The following is a 22,413-nucleotide window of genomic DNA, read 5'->3' on the forward strand; positions in this document are numbered from 1 at the left end:
AACGTTACTACCCATCTACTGACATTCCTCCATTGTACCATTGCCCTGATAACCACAACTTGTTTATGTATCTCTTTCAGGGGAGAGACCGTATAAATGTCCCCACTGTGACTACGCTGGCACCCAGTCAGGCTCTCTAAAGTACCACCTCCAGAGGCACCACAGAGAACAGAGGAACACCATGGGAGCCTCTTCATCCACCGCCTCCTCCCCAGGCCTCACCATCGCCTCCCTGGGCAGAGGGGGAGCTCCACAGGGGGAGGGGATGGCCAAGCAGCGCCGGCCCCAGAGCCTCAACCACAGCTCGGCCACCAGAGGCCCGGCGGAGACGCCTTCCTCCAGGCACAATCAGCACCAGCCCTGGATCCTGGGCCTCCCCGAGCAGAGAGACAGGGAACACGCGAAGGCCATGGCGGGACTGAGAGAGGCAGATCTGGAGAGCCAGTACCGGTATCTGTCCGGGGTGATGGGGGCTTTGTACCAGGGAGGGATGGAGGGAGGGTGGACGGGGGAGTCACCAACGTCCACCCCCACCCCAACCCCGCCAAAGGCGCCCAAAGTGTCCCGCCGCAAACCGCTCACCACCAGCCGTATGGTGCCAGCTAATGGGAGGGAGAGGAAGGGAGGGGGGTCAGCTCCTCGGGGTTCCCAGGAAGGAGGGTTGTTGTCCCAGCCCCTGGACCTCTCCCGCCGCCCCTCCCCTGGGCTCGGAGGTCTGGAGGAGGATGGAGTACCAGGAGGAGGTGGAGGATCAGGGGATACCCTCAACCAGTGCCTGTTCTGTCCCTTCCGCACCTCCTCGGCCGAGCTCATGGCCATGCACCTCCAGGTCAACCACACCAGCAAGTCCAGGCGTAAGAGGAGGGCCCCCATCCCCAGCGCCCTGGGTGACCACGGGCCCCAGAGGCCTCCCCAACCCCAGGCCGACCCCAACCCCCTGGCCCTGTGGAGGTAAGAGATGCTTTTAGTAGACACTCTTATCCAGAGCAACTTATAATCTTTGCATAGGAAAAAACACAGTCCGCAAGTAGACTCTTCTACTTATGACGTGTATGACATGGTTAACACTTCCTAAAGTTGATCCTGTCCTATCCTAGGTATCTGAGCGAGGCCGAAGACCGGGCCCCCCTGGAGGAGTGGGCCTCATCCAGGATGGAGAGGGGGACGGAGAACGGCCTCACACTAGAGGAAGGGGACCTCGAGGGTCGCTACGACCACCACCACCCCCAGGCTTCTAACCGGGCCTCCACCACAATCAGGAACACACAGAGTGGCCTCGACGGTAGTAGGAAGTTGGATGAGGAAGAGGAGGAAGAAGAGGAAGACGAGGAAGAAGAAGAGGAGGATTTGGAAGGGGAGAGCAGTAGTCCTGGGGATTCTCCTAGAGAGCATGGGATGAGGATGTCTCTAACCATGTCACCTCCCCTCGGCTCTGACCGTCTAACCAGAGGGGAGGAAGGAGTGATGGGGGACTAAACAACAACAACAATGTCATCCTGCAGAGAGAAGGGAAAAAGCGGTTCAACTAGACAGAAAGGAAGTTGTTTGGGGGTCATAGGTTGGAGGTCTAGTTCATATCACTTCTTTTACATAGTTCAAGGTCATTGTCAAGGTCACGACCCCTGACCCTTGACTTTCAAGGGCCACGGACTGAGAACCATGTCCATGGAGAGGGTCATGTAAACAACAGCTCCTTAGGAACACTTAGGAACCCCTTTTAAACATCCTCCATTTTTATCTCTCTTCTTTTAATATTTACATCCCGGGAGTTCAGTGCAGTCCTCTCCATTTCTCAACCAACCACAACCCCCCTTGTACAAACACACAGTACAGTGTAGGACTTTTGAGGCCTTCTCTTCTATATTTCAACGTTTCCTGTTTTCCATTCCATCTCCTACCAAGAGGGCTAATTGTGATGATTTGATCGAGATTGTCCTCTTGCTGCTGTGAGTCTTAATATTAGTATGTGAGCAAAAAGAAACTGTGACATTCTACTATTCCAGAGAACACAAAAAGGATTTTATCAGACCTTATACTTAATGTTTTGAGAATAATAATACTTATAAGAGTAACGTTGTTGATTAGTTATACAACCCACCGCTGTGAATGGAGGAAATCTTTAGCAGAACAAGTGTCAAAATAAGCCAAACTTCATCACAACTGCCGTTTAAATAAGATACCACTTCTTGACACTTTCAAGGTCATATTATGGTCTGTTCAAGAGCACCGATTCGGAACCTCAGTTCAACCGGAACCATTCAAGCTGTCAACTCAAGCTAAGCTATCCAGCTGTCTGCAACAACAACAAAAAACACAACAGGAGCAACTTTTTAACAGACAACTATTGACATGACAATGATCAAGGACAAGATGATCCTGGACCCTGTTATCACTGCCTCTCATTGGTCGGATGGCTGTTCCGAGGTCACCACGGGAACAGAGGAGCAGTTAGTCATTTCCTGTTTTCCCCTCAGTTTAGTGCCTGTCTATGTATGGTATGTCGTCAAGGGAGATCTACAGTATAGACCAGTGTTTCTGGGCTCTTTTGGAACAATGATATCTGAGTATACAGTATAAAGCTAAAGTATATATGTTTAAAAAATGGTTCTAGGGTATTGTGAATAGAAAGCTGTAGTGGTATACAAAGTGGTGTGGATCTGTCTCTCGTTACAAGAGACCGATAGCATCTCTCTGTTGCTTCTGTGAAAAGAAAAAGATAAAGCACTTAGTTGATGATGATGAAACAATAGATATACATATGAATCAAAAGAGGTCAAGGTGAAAGGTCAAGAAGTGAAAATGTAGGTGAAAGGTCAGAGGTCAGTGTTTACAGCAGAAATGCCAGCGTGTTCAGAGTCGGACGTGGGATAACGGTTATTTCTTACGTTGTCGTGGTGACCAACTGACCACTGAACAAACAGAAGACTGTTTTGGGGGACACGGGACCGACAGACAGACGGACTGTGCATCCCGAACACAATCAGCTGACACGTCTGGTCAGGTGACCAAGGCGCCACGACCGTGTCACACTCTTTCATTTCATTCCTTTTACCAGAAATAGAAAAAAAAACAAGGGGGAGGAAAGATGGAGGAGAGAAAAGAGTAAGTTCCCTCACAGAGCGGGGGACTGAAGCTGAGAACGGAAACTGCTGTACTCTTGGGGAACGCCGTCTTTTAGATGACTAGATTCATTTCTTTTTAAGAGAAGAAGAAGAACAGTAGAAAAGAGTAAGCATTAAAAAAAACCTAACAAATCCATAGATACATTCCGGTAGAATGTGTGTGTAGCTTTTGTAAAGACAACAAGATAAGAAAAAAATAAGAAAAAAATCCCTTTGTTTATTTTCATTTCAAGAAGAGAAGCTTACAGAGAAGGTTATGAATATAGGTAATAATAATAAATATAAGGCTTGTTGTTGTGAGGAAAACACTAGTTGGAATGTCTGTCTATCAGGGTTAGGGTCAATTCCAGTCAATTCCAGTCAATTCAGAAAGTCAACCCTATTCCAATTCCAAATTTTCCCCATTGAAGAGAATTGGAATTTCAGTGTACTTCCTGAATTGACTGGAATTTAAATGGAATTGACCCCAAACCTGCTGTCTATAAAGAGCACTGTGCAAGGTTTATAATTTCCCAAAGTAGTCATTTTTATTTTGACTTTATCGATAGACCAAACCTATATCTTATGAAAATGTAATGAGTCACATTCTGTTGGAGTAAAAAGCTGCCGTTTCCATCCCCTCGCCCCGATCAATCAATCAATCAATCAATCAATCAATCAATCAATCAATAATCCAATCAAAACTTTATTCTCATGTTATTATTAAGTGCTTGTATGAGATTCAAGTTTACATCACAAAATATAATTTGATATCAAAATATGAACCTATTTCTAGTGTCACATGGTATTGTCTTAGAGCATCATACCACACTCTGTTCTGCACACAGTGAACATGCAAATATCTTATAATTAAAAAAAAATATGAATCTCTACTTATGATTGTAAACATCACTAAACTATTTGATTGGATAAGCCTGCCTTCTCGTCCTCTTTGCCCATTGGTTGACGGCGAGAGCCTGGGATCGGAACCGCAGCCTTACTTTTGGTTCACGTGCATTATGTGTTTTACTTCTATCCTCATTACAGCGCCTTATATGAGTTTAGAAGTTCTCTAAGTGGTGTTTCCTTAAAGACAGGCTACATCCATCACTGCACCCTATTCTCTATATAGTCTGTTACTTTTAACCAGGACCATTGAGCCCCGGTCAAAACTAGTGCTAAGCACCCTGATCGAAAGTAGTGTACTATTTAGGGAATAGAGTGCCCATTTGGATGTAGACTGTAGTGTCAAAGCCACCGTGCCTTCTGTGTCAAGCACTTCCTGGATTTGGTATTTTGTAAGCTCACCAAAAGCACTTAGCCCACATCTCTCTCTCTCTCTCTCTCTCTCTCTCTCTCTCTCTCTCTCTCTCTCTCTCTCTCTCTCTCTCTCTCTCTCTCTCTCTCTCTCTCTCTCTCCCTCTCTCTCTCTCTCTCTCTCTCTCTCTCTCTCTCTCTCTCTCTCTCTCTCTCTCTCTCTCTCTCTCTCTCCCCCTCTCTCTCTCTCTCTCTCCCCCCTCTCTCTCTCTCTCTCTCTCTCTCTCTCTCTCTCTCTCTCTCTCTCTCTCTCTCTCTCTCTCTCTCTCTCTCTCTCTCTCTCTCTCTCTCTCTCTCTCTCTCTCTCTCTCTCATCCTCTTTGTGACCTTCCAATTTTGTTCTGTCCAGTCGCTCCCCCCTTTCAATCCCTTCGTAACCTCTCTTTCTCTTCTTCCTCGCTTCTGTAACCTGTCACTCTCTCTCTTTTTCCTCGCTCCTGTAACCTGTCACTATCTTCTTCCTCGCTTCTGTAACCTGTCACTCACTCTTCTTCCTCGCTTCTGTAACCTGTCACTCTCTTCTTCCTCGCTTTTGTAACCTGTCACTCTATCTTCTTCCTCGCTTCTGTAACCTGTCACTCTCTCTTCTTCCTCGCTTCTGTAACCTGTCACTCTCTCTTCCTCGCTTCTGTAACCTGTCACTCTCTCTCTTCTTCCTCGCTTCTGTAACCTGTCACTCTCTTCTTCCTCGCTTCTGTAACCTGTCACTCTCTCTCTCTTCCTGTCTTCTGTAACCTGTCACTCTCTCTTCTCTACCTCCCTTCTGTGACCTCTCTTTCTTTTCTTCCACTCTTTCACAACCTGTCACTCTCTCTTCCTCTCTTCTGTAACCTGTCACTCTCTCTCTCTGTGGCACCATTAGAAGGTGATGATGTGTACTATCTGGTATTGAGGCCTTTTATTATTAGATTTGTATTGTCAGTTTGTGTGATGTCCGTACGTTTGTTTGACATTTGATGCCTGATGAGATGGAGTAACATGATGAGATGGAGTCTTCTTCTTATAATTATTATTATTATTGATTTGGCATTATTATGGAGAAGAAAGAAAGAAAAACAGAAAAACATGTGTTGTTTAATGTTGTACAGAACATTATAGCACTAGAGATGTTGTGTTTTTAAAAAGAGAGCATAAACCCAAGTGCTAGTCCCGCACACTCCTCCCTCCCATTGGCAGATAGGACAAATGCCCTGCCAACGATAGGAGAAGTGACCTAAAGGTAACTGACTTGCCCTCAAACTGACAAACATGTTCGATCCAATGAATCTAATCTACATCGTACTCTCAAATTACCCACAGAATATGTCATATTTTTATTTAAATGCTTTAACCAGTCAGTTAAGAACAAATTCTTCTTTACAATGACGGCCTACCCCAGCGACGCTGGGCCAATTGTGCGTCGCCCTATGGTACTCCCAATCACGGCCAGTTGTAATACAGTCTGGATCGAACCAAGGTCTGTAGTGACGCCTCTAGCACTGAGATGCAGTGTCTTAGACCACTGCGCCAATTTGGAGCACTATATATAATGTGATAATATGAATGTCCCAGACAGGCAACAGGCAATCTTAAATATTTCCTCAATTGCTTTTTGCACTGAAAAATCTCCCTGAAACATGCTTGAAATCTTTTAATTGGTGCCTAGCTACACTCACCGGACAGTTTATTAGGTACACCTATCTAGCACCAGTTCGGACCCCCCTTTTCCTCCAGAACAGACTAAATTCTTGGGTCATTCTACAAGGTGTCGGAAACGTTCCACAGGAGATTGTTCCATGCTGACACGATGGCATCACGCAGTAGCTGCAGATTGGACAGCGGTACAGCCTGTTCCTTCTCATCCCAAATATGTTCTGTTGGGTTGAGGTCTGGGGACTGCGCAGGCCACTCAAATACAACTCACTGTCATGTTCCAGGCAATCTTTTTCCACTCCTCAAGTGTCCAGAGTTGGTGATCGCGTGATCACTGGAGCCGTTTCTTGTTTTTAGCTGATAGGAGTGGAACCCTGGGTGGTCGTCTGCTGAAATAGCCCATCCATGACAAGAATCAACGAGTTGTGCATTCCGAGATGTCGTTCTGCACACCACTGTTGTAGTGCGCCGTTATTTGTCTGTTTTTGGCCCACCCGTTAGCTTGCACGATTCTTGCCGTTCGTCTTCGACCTCTCTCATCAACGAGCTTTTTTCGCCCACAGGACTGCCGCTGACTGGATGTTTTTTATTTGTAGCACCATTCTCAGTAAACCCTCGACACTGTCATGCCTGAAAAGCCATTTCTGAGATACTGGATCTGGCACGACGATCATACCACACTCAAAGTTGCTTAGGTCACTCGTTTTGCCCATTCTAACATTCAATCAAACAATAACTGAATGCCTTGGTGCCTGTCTGCCTGCTTTATATAGCAAGACATTGCCACATGATTCACTGTCTATAGGAGCAATCCATTTTCATGAATGGGGTGGTGTACCTAATAAACTGTCCGGTTAGTGTATATTTTTGACCCTTAATTTCTTAGTTGGTTTTTCAAAGAAACAAACTACAGGGGTGTGTGAGGGCATCCTATAGTGATAGGTTGTGTCCCAAATGGCACCGTATTCCCTATTAAATGCCCTGCTTTTGACCAGGGCCATAGGGCTCTGGTCCAAAGCAGTGCACTATAGGGTGCCATTTGGTCCAATACCACTGTCTGTTGGAGAGGTGGAGGGAAGTGCTGGGTTTGGGCTCTTGTGTAGATGACTGCCATTGCAGTGAGGGAAAAATGTACCTAACAAAGTAGTAACTAATAATATGAGTTTGTGGACAGATTAAAAAAAAAAACATTAGAGATGAATAAACGCAAAGAAAAACAAGGTTTGACGATTTATTTTTGTGAGTCCTGTGTCATTCTCTAATGCTCTCTTACAGTGTTTTTATTTCAAAGTCAGTACCTGAGAAGGATTGAAGGGGGACAGGGGTAAAGAAAAAGACAGAACACTCCATAGGGAAGAAAGAAACCTTGAGAGGAACCAGGGCCCGTATCCACAAAACCTCTCAGTCAGAGCACTGATCTAGGATCAGTTCTTCCTTTTGGATCATAATGAATAATAGATATTATATGTATCACACGCAGGATATGAACCTGGGTTCATCACTAGTTTTGAAATTGGTAGGCGGGGCTACCTCATCACATGACCCTGACCGAATCAAGTGTGTTACATAAAAACAGATCCTATATCAGCAGTCCTACTCTCAGATGCATTCAATTATATGTAGGGTTGCAACATAAGATTAAAGCTGCAAGCAGCATTGCCGGGGTTCAGCTGTGTGCCCAATGTGCCACCATTAGGACAAGTTGGACACATTGCCCTAGTACGAGTTACTTCTGTACTATTTAACATGCTTGCCAAATATCAGAAGTCAAAATTAAACTGATCATGCAATATTGTTTGCTTTTTATGTATTTTGGACCATTTTCAATGATGTTGACTACTTTAAACATCTTCTCCAGAACCGCTGGACCGATCGGAACCAAATTTGGTATATAGCATCTATGAATTTGGTATATAGCATCTATGAATTTGGTATATAGCATCACCATTTTCCAAAACTCTAGCTGAAAAAGTATGGCCGCTATGAGGCAATGAGCTTGAATAAATGGTTTTACCTGTCCAACAGCACCACAATGTGGACAAACACAACTATATTTTACAGGTTAGCTAGACTATCCTTGAACATGTGTGCCAAATTTCATCACTTTGAGTCAAACAGATCAAGAGATATAAAAATGTGCCCGTTATAGCGCCACCATGTGGTCAATATGAATGTGCTGAGCTATGTTCACTCTTCACAGTGTTTGGAACATGTGTACCACGTTTCGTTACAATACAAATATCTGTGACTGATTTATATGCATTTATGTGACAAACGACGCCCACGTGAATGTTTATTGGTCCGTTGCGGCCATGTTGTTTGATGTACTAGCCTGGGTTATGTGTTAACAGACCTTGGTCCATACATGCCATATATCAAGTTTTGCAAAGATCGGTCATTCGGTGCCAGAGTAGCGTTTGAAGTGTTTTTGACAACATTCAAAATGATGGAGAATCCAACAGGGCGGACTTTATGGGTTCTTGAGGCAAATTTGTTCAATGTGAGGAAACGGAGCTATGGACAAAATTTCATGAATCTAGGTCAAACGGGGCGCAGAGGCTGATCTTTCAAAGTTTGCATTTTTTATTGCTTGTTAAAGCGACACCATGTGGCCAATTGGCATGATATTGCATGAGAGGGTGTGACCCTTGGGACTTTACCATGTTGCTAAATTGCACAATCCTGGGCCTTTTCATCTCACTGGAATTTGCTTTTTTCCCACCGAAACGGCAGAAAAAATGAACATATTAATAACAATAATCAACTGGACCGCTGGACCGATCTGAACCAAATTCGGTATATAGCATCAAAAACACAATTTTCCAAAACTCTAGCTGAAACAATATGGCCACTATGGAGCAATGAGCTTGCATGAATAACAATAATGAACGGCAACAAATACGACAGGGTTTCTCCAGCTTTGCTGCTGAGCCCCTAATTAACACACCAGATTAGAACTTGATGGGACTTCACCATGCCTTCACTAAAGGGTTACGACATCCATGTGACTGTACACTGTTGAACCATCATAGTGCAGTGTGCCATGATAAATGATGTTATCATATGAGTGTCTAGTCATACTGGCCTATAACAGTGTTGGAGTACCGGAGGACATCAAGACCAGTCAGTACATTAGAGACATTTGTTTTGTATTTAAACGCCACTTTAAATGTGTACATGACACTGCAACAAAATGTCCCCGTGGGGACAATAAAGTCAGTAAGTAAGTAAGACAATTTTTTGCAAATTGGCACTCCACCCTTCACCTCTCGACAACTTGGGCGACATCCAAAATGGCACCATATTCCCTAATTAGTGCACTACTTTTGAACAGGGCTCATGGGGCTCTTGTCTATAGCACTATATAGTGCCATTTGGCATGCACGCCTTGACTGTAAAAATAGACGGTGGAGCTCTATCGTCCTCTAGTGGGTATAACAGGCACATCTAGATTCTCAGGTATCATTAATGTGATTCTGTGACTGGAGGGAGTATGAATGTGATTATGATAGAGGGGGGCCACTGTCTGTTTTCCTGGCTGATACAATTACAAAATCGTAAGGAAAATGTGTGGTTCCCATTCCTCTAAGGGGAACGATAGCACAATGTAGGTCTCATGGTCACGTACCCACACATTTTCCAGACATATAGGATGAACAGAAAATATATTAGATAACATCACTGTCTGTCATTATATATGATACGACGATTGATGATGTCATGTCGGCCTATTTTGAGATCTATGCTTCTCATAGCGCATGCACCAGTCATCAAATATGACGCATTTTAGGAGATCGTCTCAATGGTGTCATTTTTACATTCAAATCTGATTAAGCTTCTCTCGTTTTAATTGTTTTGTTAGAAATGTTACTTTATCTATTCCCAAGTGATTTATTCAAAGATTCATGTCCAGGAGTAAGCGTCCGCGCATCACCGCTCAGTTGGCACAAGGGCAAGTCTCCAGTGAGTGGGTGAGAGCGCTCTTTGAGTGGGCGAGCAAGAAAGAGTAGAAGAGAGGGTGGGGGGAGGCAGAGAGGTACCGAGGATTCTGTCGTTCTCTGTTGCACAAAACCGCACTGCTTGCTCTGACTGCACTATTCATGCTGCTGTATCCTAGACTGTCTGCTTGAGACGGAGTCAGTTTACCGTTTAGCCCAATGAAACGTTGCGCTGCTCCACTCTACACCCGTCCCCAACTCTTCTGTCTTTGACAAATCCGTTTAGTTTCTCTTTAAAACCTTTGATCGACTGAAGTGTTTTTCCAAGGAAAGAGACCGTTGAAACTGCCAGTATAACCGGTTATAAAAACGTGAAGAAGTCACTTGTTTGAAGAACTCTCTCCCCACTGCACGTACTCAACATGAGCGAGGTAGGTGTGCAGATCAACTAGCTCTGTTTCTAACAGTTGGAGCCGCAGTTGTTGTTAGGCTATATTAATGAGGTGATTATTATTATTCCACCGTTATTGTACTGATTGCGCTAAAGGCTATACGCTATGAGAATGCATAATATAACTCCATTTGTTATATAATCCGCACCATTCAGTAAATCCCATGGCTATGCTTGGATGGAAATTATAGCCAGTTTTTGATTCACTTTAACATGGGGACGTATTCATTTTTTACCCTGCTCACATAACTGTCTATCTGAGTATCTTTAAGATGATACCACCACGACACACCGCACCTCCACCCCATGGCCGCAACCCATGCAAGGTGCGGTAAAAACATTTTTAAAAGTCTCGTTTTCAGAGCGCAGCTCTGTCTCCATCTTCTTGCGACTATCGGTTGGCTCCGGTACCAAATCAAACGGGCACTGTACCGAGAGCGCGAGGCGAGAATCACTGGACGTCCGCACACAAATACCTGGCTGTTACCGGCTCTAGGTTGTAGTCTACCGAGGCCTGCATCGCCGGTGGGCATTGTGAACAGCCGTCCAAGCACAGCGATGGGTGGCAAAAGTCTCTTCCGCCGCCGGTGTGAATTGTCACGCAGATGTCAGACACACCTGTTTCTCTGGAATAGAGTTGATTTTATTACGAACCATCTGGGCTATATGGCTACGCGGTCTATCATGGACTTAAACCATGATGTAGCACGTCCATTTCTTTTCTAATTGATCAAATAAACTTTAGTCTTCATGGTTTAGCCTACCTGTTTTGCCTATACCCATTTTGTCTCTGGTATCCATTTATTAAGATATTGACATTTCACATAAATGTAATTTGGCATTTGACTATTCAAAATGTTATTATTAGGCCTACAGTAATCGGGACTAAATTGGACATCCTTTATAATGTTTCAGACTCGTAAGTGGCACCCTATTCCCAGGGCTCATAGGACTGGAGTAGGGTACCAATGGGCCCTCGTCGAAAGTAGTGCACTAAATAGGGAATACCATTTGGGACATATCCACATATTATAGTTCTATGCCAAGTACGTGTTGGTTCTTGGTGAATCTGTTTTTTCACTTTTAGTCAATGTAGGATCATATACTATATGTTCACGTATTAGAGATATTTTTTAAACTTTATTTAACGAGGCAAGTCAGTTAAGAACAAATTCTTATTTACAATGACAGCCTAGGAAAAGTGTGTTAACTGCCTTGTTCAGGGGCAGAACAACAGATTTTTACCTTGTCAGCTCAGGGATCTTTCAACCTTTCAGTTACTAGTCCAACACTCTAACCACTAGGCTACCTGCCGCCACGTATTTCAGGTTGGAAATGTTCTTGAACTACAATTATTCATATCTTTCAACGTTTGCCTACAACTTATTAAGAGCAATAATCACAATACTTATTAGTGACACTATTAATCGGTTTTGCCGTTTCGATTATAATGAATAATATTATACTGAACAAAAATATAAATGCATCATGCAACAATGTCCTTGATTTTACTGAGTTACAGTTCATATAAGGAAATCGGTCACTTGAAATAAATTCATTAGGCCCTAATCTATGGATTTCACATGACTGAGATATGCATCTGTTGGTCACAGATACCTTTAAAAAAAAATGGGCCTCAAAATGGGCCTCAGGATCTCATCACGGTATTTTTGTGCATTCAATTTGCCACTGATAAAACACAACTGTGTTCATTGTCTGTAGTTTATACCTGCCCATACCATAACCCCACCGCCACTATGGCGCACAACTATACCTGCCCATACCATAACCCCACCGCCACTATGGCGCACAACATAGACATCAGCAAACCGCTCGCCCACACAAGGCCATACATGTGGCTTGCGGTTGTGAGACCAGTTGGATGTACTGACAAATTCTCTAAAATTACATTGGAGGTGGCTTATGGTAGAGAAATTAACATTCAATGCTCTGGCAACAGCTCTGGTGGATATTCCAATTCCATGTTCCCTCCAAACACATCTGTGGCATTGTGTTGTGCACAAACTGCACATTTTAGAGTAGCCTTTTGTCCCAGCACAAGGAGCACCTGTGTAATGATCATGCTGTTTAATCAGCTTCTTGAAATGCCACACCTGTCAGGTGGAAGGATTATCTTGGCAACAGAGAAATGCTCACAAACAGGGATGTAAACAAATTTGTGCAGAGCATTTGAGAGAAATAAGCTTTTTGTGTGTATGGAAAATGTATTGGATGTTAAATTTCAGCTCATGAAACATGGGACCCAGACATTTCAATGTTCTTTTTATATTTTTGTTCTGTGTATATGGACAGGGGGAGGGATCTGAACCTAGATCAGAACTCCTACTCTGAGTCACTTTGTGAGTACGGGCCCTGCACTGCAGTCGCACTGTTGGCTAACTTACTCGGTACCACTTGGTGCTCTTGTGGTTGTGTTGGATAAGTAGAGTGGACAGATGGCTCTTCTATTTGCCTCCGTTTCGCGACCCCCCTGTCGGCTTTATCTTTTTTCAAATCTACTTTCCACCCAAGGTTGACATGTTTGATGGTGTTCCTGCTATTCTTCATCTCTTTAGTAAAACCACACAATATTCCCCTTAGCAACAGCGCGAGAACATACTGTACAGCCAGGGTATTAAAACTCGTGCGCACATATACCCGGGAGCGCCAATATGCGCGGCGCATTTGCAAGCCTCTGAAGACAAGAGTTGAGTAGCGTGCAATGAAACGAGTTGCCTTATGTAAGTCATGTTTGGCGCCAGAATTGACACAGCTGCTTGTTTTGAAGTCTTTCTTTTCATTTTGTACTTGTCGCCTCTCTTGTCAAGTTCAGACGCGTTGGAATTTGTGACTGATTATTTATTCATAAAATATAACATTATATAGACTAGGCTGTAGCACAGATAGATTTAAGAAATTACATTTGCGCAACTGTCGCAAGTGCCTGCAGGCAGCCTACACACGCACACATGCTTGCAATTAACAGTTAGCAGGTTTCCTCCTCACTAAACACGTTCTATTTTAGTCATGTGGGGCTAATTAGCAGGTCTTAATTGCAGCGCGAGGCCAATCCTCCAGCCACTGAGGCAAAAAGTGAAAAAGTGCCAATCCCCCCTCCATCTCTCAACCTATCCCCCATTATCTCTGCCTTCCTGACTCTATCTCTCCCTCTCCTCTTCTTGACTGGGATGTTAGAATATTATTGGCTTTTCGCTCGGTCCCCTCCTCTCCTACTCCTCCTTCCCCCCCTCTCCTCCGACAGGGAGATAATCCCTTTATTTCTGTCTATAAATAAAGACATTTTTCTGCTGAGGAGGGTAGTTCCTCTTTCTCTCTCCTCTCCCGTGGACCCGATGCAGTTTTAAGCCTTCCTGTAGGCTTATACACTACTATCCAAACGTTTGGGGTCACTTAGAAATGTCCTTGTTTTTGAAAAAACAAACATTTTCTTCCATTAAAATAACATAAAATTGATCAGAAATACAGTGTAGACATTGTTAATGTTGTAAATGGCTATTGTAGCTGGAAACCGCAGATTTTTAATGGAATATCAACATAGGCGTACAGAGGCCCATTATCAACATCCAAGTTGATCATTTTAAAAGGCTAATTGATCATTAGAAAACCCTTTTGCAATTATGTTAGCACAGCTGAAAACTGCTGTTCAGATTAAAAAAGCAATAAAACTGGCCTTTAGACTAGTTGGATAACTCCATGGAGAACAAGAGCACCTCCTCCCAGAGCCCACTGCTCTGAGGCTAGGTAACAGGTAATAAATCCATGATAATCGGAAATTTCAATAAGCATTTCTCTACGGCTGGCAATGCTTTCCTCCTGGCTACCCCGGCCAACAGCCCCCCCCCCCCGCAGCTACTTGCCCGAGCCTCCCCAGCTTCTCCTTCACCCAAATCCAGATAGCAGATGTTCTGAATGAGCTGAAAAACCTGGACCCGTACAAATCAGCTGGGCTAGACAATCTGGACCCTCTCTTTCTAAAACTATCCGCCGCCATTGTTGCAACCCCTATTACCAGTCTGTTCGACCTCTCTTTCGTATCGTCCGGATTGGAAAGCTGCCGCGGTCATCCCCCTCTTCAAAGGGGGTGACACTCTAGACCCAAACTGTTATAGACCTATTTCCATCCTGCCCTGCCTCTCTAAAGTCTTCGAAAGCCAAGTTAACTAACAGATCACTGACCATTTCGGATCCCACCGTATCTTCTCCGCTGTGCAATCCGGTTTCCAAGCTGGTCACGGGTGCACCTCAGCCACGCTCAAGGTACTAAACAATATCATAACCGCCATCAATAAAAAACAGTACTGTGCAGCCGTCTTCATCGACCTGGCCAAGGCTTTCGACTCTGTCAATCACCGTATTCTTATCGGCAGACTCAATAGCCTTGGTTTCTTAAATGACTGCCTCGCCTGGTTCACCAACTACTTCTCAGTTTGAGTTCAGTGTGTCAAATCAGAGGGCCTGTTGTCCGGACCTCTGGCAGTCTCTATGGGGGTACCACAGGGTTCAATTCTCGGGCTGACTCTTTTCTCTGTATATATCAATGATGTTGCTCTTGCTGCGGGTGATTCCCTGATCCACCTCTACGCAGACGACACCATTCTGTATACATCTGGCCCTTCTTTGGACACTGTGTTAACTAACCTCCAAATGAGATTCAATGCCATACAACACTCCTTCCGTGGCCTCCAACTGCTCTTAAACGCTAGTACAACCAAATGCGTGCTTTTCAACCGTTCGCTGCCCGCACCCGCCCGCCCGACTAGCATCACTACCCTGGACGGTTCTGACCAAGAATATGTGGACAACTACAAATACCTAGGTGTCTGACTAGACTGTAAACTCTCCTTCCAGACTCATATTAAACCTCTCCAATCCAAAATCAAATCTAGAATCGGCTTTCTATTTCGCAACAAAGCCTCCTTCACTCACGCCGCCAAACTTACCCTAGTAAAACTGACTATCCTACTGATCCTCGACTTTGGCGATGTCATCTACAAAATAGCTTCCAATACTCTACTCAGCAAACTGGATGCAGTCTCACACTGCCATCCGTTTTGTTACCAAAGCCCCTTATACCACACACCACTGCGATCTGTATGCTCTAGTCAGCTGGCCCTCACTACATATTCGTCGCCAGACCCACTGGCTCCAGGTCATCTATAAGTGTATGCTAGGTAAAGTTCCGCCATATCTCAGCTCACTGGTCACGATAATAATACCCACCCGTAGCACGCGCTCCAGCAGGTATATCTCACTGGTCATCCCCAAAGCCAACACCTCCTTTGGCCGCCTTTCCTCCCAGTTCTCTGCTGCCAGTGACTGGAACGAATTGCAAAAATCACTGAAGATGGAGACTTATATTTCCCTCACTAACTTTAAACATCAGCTATCTGAGCAGCTAACCGATCGCTGCAGCTATACATAGTCCATCTGTAAATAGCCCACCCAATCTACCTACCTCATCCCCATATTGTTTTTATAAAATGTTCTGCTCTTTTGCACACCAGTATCTCTACTTGCACATAATCATCTGCTCATTTATCACTCCAGTGTTAATCTGCTAAATTGTAATTACTTCGCTACTATGGCCTATTTATTGCCTACCTCCTCACGCCATTTGCACACACTGTATATAGACTTTCCTTTTTTTCTATTGTGTTATTGACTGTATGCTTGTTTATTCCGTGTGTAACTCTGTGTTGTTGTTTGTGTCGCACTGCTTTGCTTTATCTTGGCCAGGTCGCAGTTGTAAATGAGAACTTGCTCTCAACTAGCCTACCTGGTTAAATAAAGGTGAAATAAAAAATAAAACATTGTTGAGTATCTGGAGCATCAGCATTTGTGGGTTCGATTACAGGATCAAAATGGCCAGAAACAAAGCACTTTCTTCTGAAACTCATCAGTCTATTCTTGTTCTGAGAAATGAAGGCTATTCCATGCGAGAAATTGCCAAGAAACTGAAGATCTCATACAAAGCTGTGTACTACTCCCTTCACAGAACAGCGCAAACTGGCTATAACCAGAATAGAAATAGGAGTGGGAGGCCCTGGTGTGCTCCCAGCATCCCGGAGTCCCCTCTTCACTGTTGACGTTGAGACTGGTGTTTTGCGGGTACTATTTAATGAAGCTGCCAGTTGAGGACTTGTGAGGCATCTCTTTCTCAAACTAGACACTCTAATGTACTTGTCCTCTTGCTCAGTTTCTATTCTGGTTAGAGCCAGTTTGCAGTTTGTATAACAGGTTGCGTATGCTTTGGCGCTATTCTTTATCCCCTCCAATATATCTTTAGCTGTGCTGTTTCTCTTAGAGATGTAGAGTGGTATTTGTGGTTGGATTAAAGACCACCACATGCTGTGAAAATTATGAAAATGAAAAAAATTATCCATAAAAGGCAGTTAAATGTCTAAAGTCAAACTTGTCATGTTTTCTTGTTCTCCCCCTTTGTCACTCCCTCCCCTCTCTCCTCTTTCCTACGCTCCTCCTCTTTAAGACCCCTCGTCTGTTTCTCTTCAAATCTCTCTCTCTCTCCATTTCCCCCTCTCTCTCCTTCTCTCCCAATCTCTCTCTCTCTCCCCTCCATCTCCCCCTACTCCCTCTCTCTCTCTAACTTTCCCCCTCTCCTCTTCTCTCCTCTCTCTCTCTCTCTCTCCCCCTCTCTGTCTCTCCACTTCACCGTTTCAAACCGCATCACCAGTCATCAGACATCATGGGCTCATACCAAATCGCACCCTATTCCCTACATTGTGCACTACTTCTGACCATAGCCTTGTGGGTGCTGGTCAGAAGTAGTGCACTTCATGGGGAATAGGGTGCCATTTAGGACGCATACATAATCCTCCATCTCCCAGGTGTCAGTGTATTTTTGAAGTACGTTACCCAATAGACTCCCTTCCATCCACCTACTTACAGTACTTACATAAAACCATTAACTGGAAATAGTTTACATTTAGGGCCAATGTTTCTGGTTGGAGAGCGAGGTAGCGAGCGTTGGTTGAAAGTCATCGTCAGATCTTGACGTCTGGAGAAGGAGAGCGAGAAGGAGAGAAAGAGAGAGATGGGAGGTAGATAGAGAGGGGGGTAGAGATAGAGAGTGAGAGAAAGAGACTGAGATAGAGTAATAAAGAGAAATAGAGAGAGAGAGAGGGAGCTATATAGAGATAGTGAGAGGGATAGGGAGAGAGAGAGACAGAGAGGGTGTGAGAGAGAGAGAAAGAGAGGGGAGATAGATAGAGAGTGTGTGAGAGAGAGAGAGGGGGAGAGAAATAGAGAGGGGGGGTAGAGAGAGAAAGAGGGAGAGGGTGGGGAGATAGATAGAGATAGAGCAATAGAGAGGGAAGAGAGATAGAAAGAGAGATAGTTGATCAGGTGATGACATGACAGTATCAGATTAAGAGAAAGAGAGAGAGAGGATCAGGTGATGACATGGCAGTATCAGATTGAGAGAGAGAAAGAGAGAGAGAGAGTCAGGTGATGGCATGGCAGTATCAGATTGAGAGAGAGAAAATGTCAAATTGTCATTAGAGATCAACAAGGAAAGGACTTGATTTGTATGATTTTACATCTTCAGAAAGAAAGTACAGGAGAGGGTATCAGAGTGGCAGTCCTTAACATGATCCATATCTGAATATTGAATTACATGATGCAAGGCAATGACGAACAGTTTGTTCTCCTACCGCTTCAATGCTGGAGAGTATGAAGAGAAAGGGGGAAGCCAAGACCTTTTAAAACAGAAGAAACCGAGTGTTGACTAACTGGTCTATGAGGAGGTTCATATAGAGACAGTCAAAGTGGTTCAGGATGGAAAATAAAAGCGAGGACTGGAGTCCTTCAAAATGACATGTTCAGCAGTGAGAAAACAGCTTGGTGGATACAGTAGGCCTATACTGTAGAACAGTGTGTGTGTTTCTACATTTTTGCGTGCTTTAATTCCTGTGTGTGTGTGCTTACGCTCGTGTGTGTGTGTGTGTGTGTGTGTGTGTGTGTGTGTGTGTGTGTGTGTGTGTGTGTGTGTGTGTGTGTGTGTGTGTGTGTGTGTGTGTGTGTGTGTGTGTGTGTGTGTGTGTGTGTGTGTGTGTGTGTGTGTATGTGTCCATCTGGCTAAGTGCAGTTGGGAGCAGTGAGGATAACATACAGCAGTCCAGTATGCAGTCTGGAGGAGTGACAGACAGACAGCTGGTGGAGTACAGTTTACATCCCCATGAACAGCCGGCTAGATTATGAATTCAGTGTAGAGCTGAGCCAAATGGCCATACTACTGTAACACATAGCTGAACACAGAGTAAGGTTACAAAATCTCTCTCTCGCTTGTCTTGCTTGTCTTGTTCTCGCTTGTCTCTCTCTCCTGAGCATAGTCCTATGGGCCATTTAGGACGCAGGCATAATCCTCCATCACCCAGGTGTCAGTGTATTTTTGAAGTATGTTACCCAATAGACTCCCTTCCATCCACCTACTTACAGTACTTACATAAAACCATTAACTGGAAATAGTTTACATTTAGGGCCAATATTTCTGGTTGGAGAGCGAGGTAGCGAGCGTTGGTTGAAAGTCATCATCAGATCTTGACGCCTGGAGCGAGAGAGGGGAGGGAGGGAGGAGAGGGGGGTAAGGAGAGAGAGAGAGAGAGAGAGAGAGAGAGAGAGAGAGACAGAGAGAGGCAAGTTGTGATTAGAGAAAAAATAAAGGACTTTATTTTGTGTTTATTTTTAAAGTAAAAAAATTAAGTAGCGGAGGAGAGTGTATCAGAGTGGCCGTCCTTAACATGCTCCATATCTGAATATTGAATTACGTTATGCAAAGCAATGCAGTTTGTCCTCTGATTGCTTCATTTTTTAAGTATGGAGAGCTAGACCTATTAAAACATAAGAAACTGAGTGTTGACTAACTGGTCTATGAAGTATTTGTTTTTTATTAAGGATCCCCATTAGCTGCTGCCAAGGCTACTCTTCCGGGGTCCAGCAACATCAAGGCAGTTACAAACAATTTAAAATATGACATTTCATAACACTTTACTCAATACATGTAGTGTGCTCCCTTAGGCCACTACACCACGATCACATATTTACAATACAACATCCATGTGTACGTGTGTGTACAGTGTGTCTTATCATCTGTATGTGTGTCTATGCCTGTGTGTGTCTCTTCACAGTCCCTGCTGTTCCATAAGGTGTATTTTTATCTGTTTTTTTTATCTGATTCTACTGCTTAACATCAGTTATCTGATGTTGAATAGAGTTCCATGTAGCCATGACTCTAAATAGTACTGTGCACCTCTCATAGTCTGTTATTGACTTGTGGATTGTGAATAGACCTTTGGTGGCTTGTCTTCTGTGGTATGCATGGGTGTTCGAGCTGTGTGCTAGTAGTTTAATCAGACATGTCGGTGGATTCAGTATGTCAACACTTCTTACAAAAACAAGTGGTTATGAAGTCATTAATGTTAGCTCTACATGTACATTTAAGGGCCAGTTGTGCTTCCCTGTTCTGTGCCAATTGTAATTTTCCAAGGTTTCTCTTTGGGGTACCTGAACACACGACTGAACTGTAGTCCAGGTGAGACAAAACTATAGACTGTAGGACCTGCATTGTTCATAGTGTTGTTCAAAAGGCAGAGCAGCGCTTTATTATGGACAGACTTCTCCCAATTTTAGCTACTGTTGTATCAACATGTTTTGACCATGACAGTTTACAATCCAGGGTTACTCCAAGCAGTTTAGTCATCTCAACTTGCTCAATTTCCACATGATTTAGTACCAGATTTAGTTGAGGTTTATGGTTTAATTAATGATTTGTCCCAAATACAATGCTTTTAGTTTTTGAAATATACAGGACTAACTTATTCCTTGCCACCCATTCTGAAACTACCTGCAGCTCTTTGTTAAGTATTGCCTTGATTTTACACGCTGTAGTAGCTAACGTGTATAGTTTTGAGTCATCCGCATACATAGACACGCTGGCTTTACTCAAGGCCAGCAGCATGTCATTAGTAAAGATTGAAAAAAGTAAGGGGCCTAGACAGCTGCCCTGGGGAATTCCTGATTCTACCTGGATTATGTTGAAGATGCTTCCATTAAAGAACAGGGAGCTTTTTATCCACAATATAGCAGTAACACATACGTTTTTCCATCATCAGACTAGCCGCACTGAAGTCTAACAAAATAGCTCCCACTATCTTTTTATCATCAATTTCTCTCAACCTATCATCAGTCATTTGTGTAAGTGCTGTGCTTGTTGAATGTCCTTTCCTATAAGCCTGCTGAAACTTTTTTATCAATTTGTTTACAGTAAAATAGCATTGTATCTGCTCAAACACAATTTTTCCCAAAAGTTTACTAAGGGTTGGTAGCAGTCTGATTGGTCGGCTATTTGAGCCAGTAAAGGGGAATTTACAATTCTTGGGTAGCGGAATTACTTTTGCTTCCCTCCAGGCCTGAGGGCACACGCTTTCTAGTAGGCTAAGATTAAAGACGCTCCTATCCACATTAGAGGTCGAACGATTATGATTTTTTTTACGCCGATACTGATACCGATTATTGGAGGGCCAAAAAAAAGCTGATACCGATTAATCGGCCGATTTTTATATATATATTTGTAGTAAATGACAATTATAACAATACTGAATGAACAATAAACACTTTTATTTTAACTTAAAATAATACATAAACAAAATCTATTTAGTCTAAAATAAATAATGAAACATGTTCATCTCATATGTATATTCTGTATTAAATTCCACTGTATTTTAGTCAATGCCACTCCGACATTGCTCATCCTAATATTTATATATTTCTTAATTCCATTCTTTTACTTTTGGATTTGTGTGGATTGTTGTGAATTGTTAGATGCTACTGCACTGTTGGAGCTAGGAAAACAGGCATGTGACCAATAAAATTTGATTTGATCTGATTTTGATTTGAAGATATGGCAAATAGGAATGGCAATATTGTCCGCTATTATCCTCAGTAATTTTCCATCCAAGTTGTCAGTGGTTCATATAGAGACGGTCAGAGTGGTTCAGGATGGAAAATAAAAGCGAGGACTGGAGTCCCTCAGAATGACATTTTCAGCAGTGAGAAAACAGCTTGGTGGATACAAGTTTTTGCGTGCTTGTGCTCGTGTGTGTCCATCTGGCTAAGTGCAGTTGGGAGCAGTGAGGATAACATACAGCAGTCCAGTATGCAGTCTGGAGGAGTGACAGACAGACAGCTGGTGGAATACAGTTTACATCCCCATGAACAGCCGGATGGATTATGAATTCAGTGTAGAGCTGAGCCGAATGGCCATACAAACAGATACTGAACACAGAATGCCATCAGTGATTTCACTGAGGAGTACTTTTTTGAAAATAAAAACATCTTTACAGTATCAAGTGGCAACCAGGGTGCATCCTAAATGGAACCATATTCCCTATTAAGTGCACTAGTCCCCTGATCAAAAGTAGCGCACTAAAGAGCGAATAGGGTGCTATTTTGGATGCAGACACAGTGTCAGTGTGGAACAGTGAGAAGTAAGGGAGTGAAAGAGAAAAGGCTTTATAACATACAGTAGAAGACTGATGAAACCTTGATGAAAAGACATGGTATATTCCTAGAATAGAAAGCTTGTCCGGCTAAAGCATGTTGGCCGTGTGTATATTAAGCTATGTCTGTTTATCCCTCGACTCCATTTTCCCAACCGTATGTCTCGATAAGTAGGAATATTCCGTTTTCATTCACCTGCTGTCTCCCTCCCTCCTTCCTCCATTCTCTCTCTCCCTCTCACTCTGTCTCTCGTTTTCTCTCTCTCCAACACCTACAGCAGCTCCCAGGAAATCTGTCTCGCACCCCTCTCTCCCTCCTTCATTTCACCTTTCCTTTCCCTTCCCTCTCCTCTTTTTGGCTTTCTCTCTCTTTGCTTCATGTCTATATATTCATGGTTTCGGCGTTAGTAGCTACACATAAGTAAGAAATCCTTGACAAG

General features: G+C 43.6%; 1 protein-coding gene and 1 long non-coding RNA gene across 8 annotated transcripts in view; both read left to right on the plus strand.

Moving 5' to 3' along the window:
- The window catches only part of LOC139561163 (zinc finger protein 219-like), a 72,740-nt gene extending 65,470 nt beyond the window's left edge, over positions 1–7,270 (plus strand). For all 7 annotated transcript variants that reach the window (XM_071378078.1, XM_071378080.1, XM_071378077.1 and 4 more), the window contains 2 exons: positions 81–951; positions 1,098–7,270. In XM_071378078.1, the coding sequence (XP_071234179.1) occupies positions 81–951; positions 1,098–1,476 (1,250 nt within the window). In that variant the 3' untranslated portion in view covers positions 1,477–7,270. The remainder of the gene's footprint in view (positions 1–80; positions 952–1,097) is intronic.
- A 2,536-nt stretch (positions 7,271–9,806) lies between these two features.
- Positions 9,807–22,413, plus strand: part of LOC139561793 (uncharacterized) — an 18,783-nt gene continuing 6,176 nt past the window's right edge. The window contains exon 1 of the long non-coding RNA XR_011672219.1: positions 9,807–10,419. This is a non-coding gene — a long non-coding RNA (uncharacterized lncRNA). The remainder of the gene's footprint in view (positions 10,420–22,413) is intronic.

Source organism: Salvelinus alpinus, chromosome 31 (assembly GCF_045679555.1).
Source record: "Salvelinus alpinus chromosome 31, SLU_Salpinus.1, whole genome shotgun sequence".
Classification (NCBI taxonomy): Eukaryota; Metazoa; Chordata; class Actinopteri; order Salmoniformes; family Salmonidae; genus Salvelinus; species Salvelinus alpinus.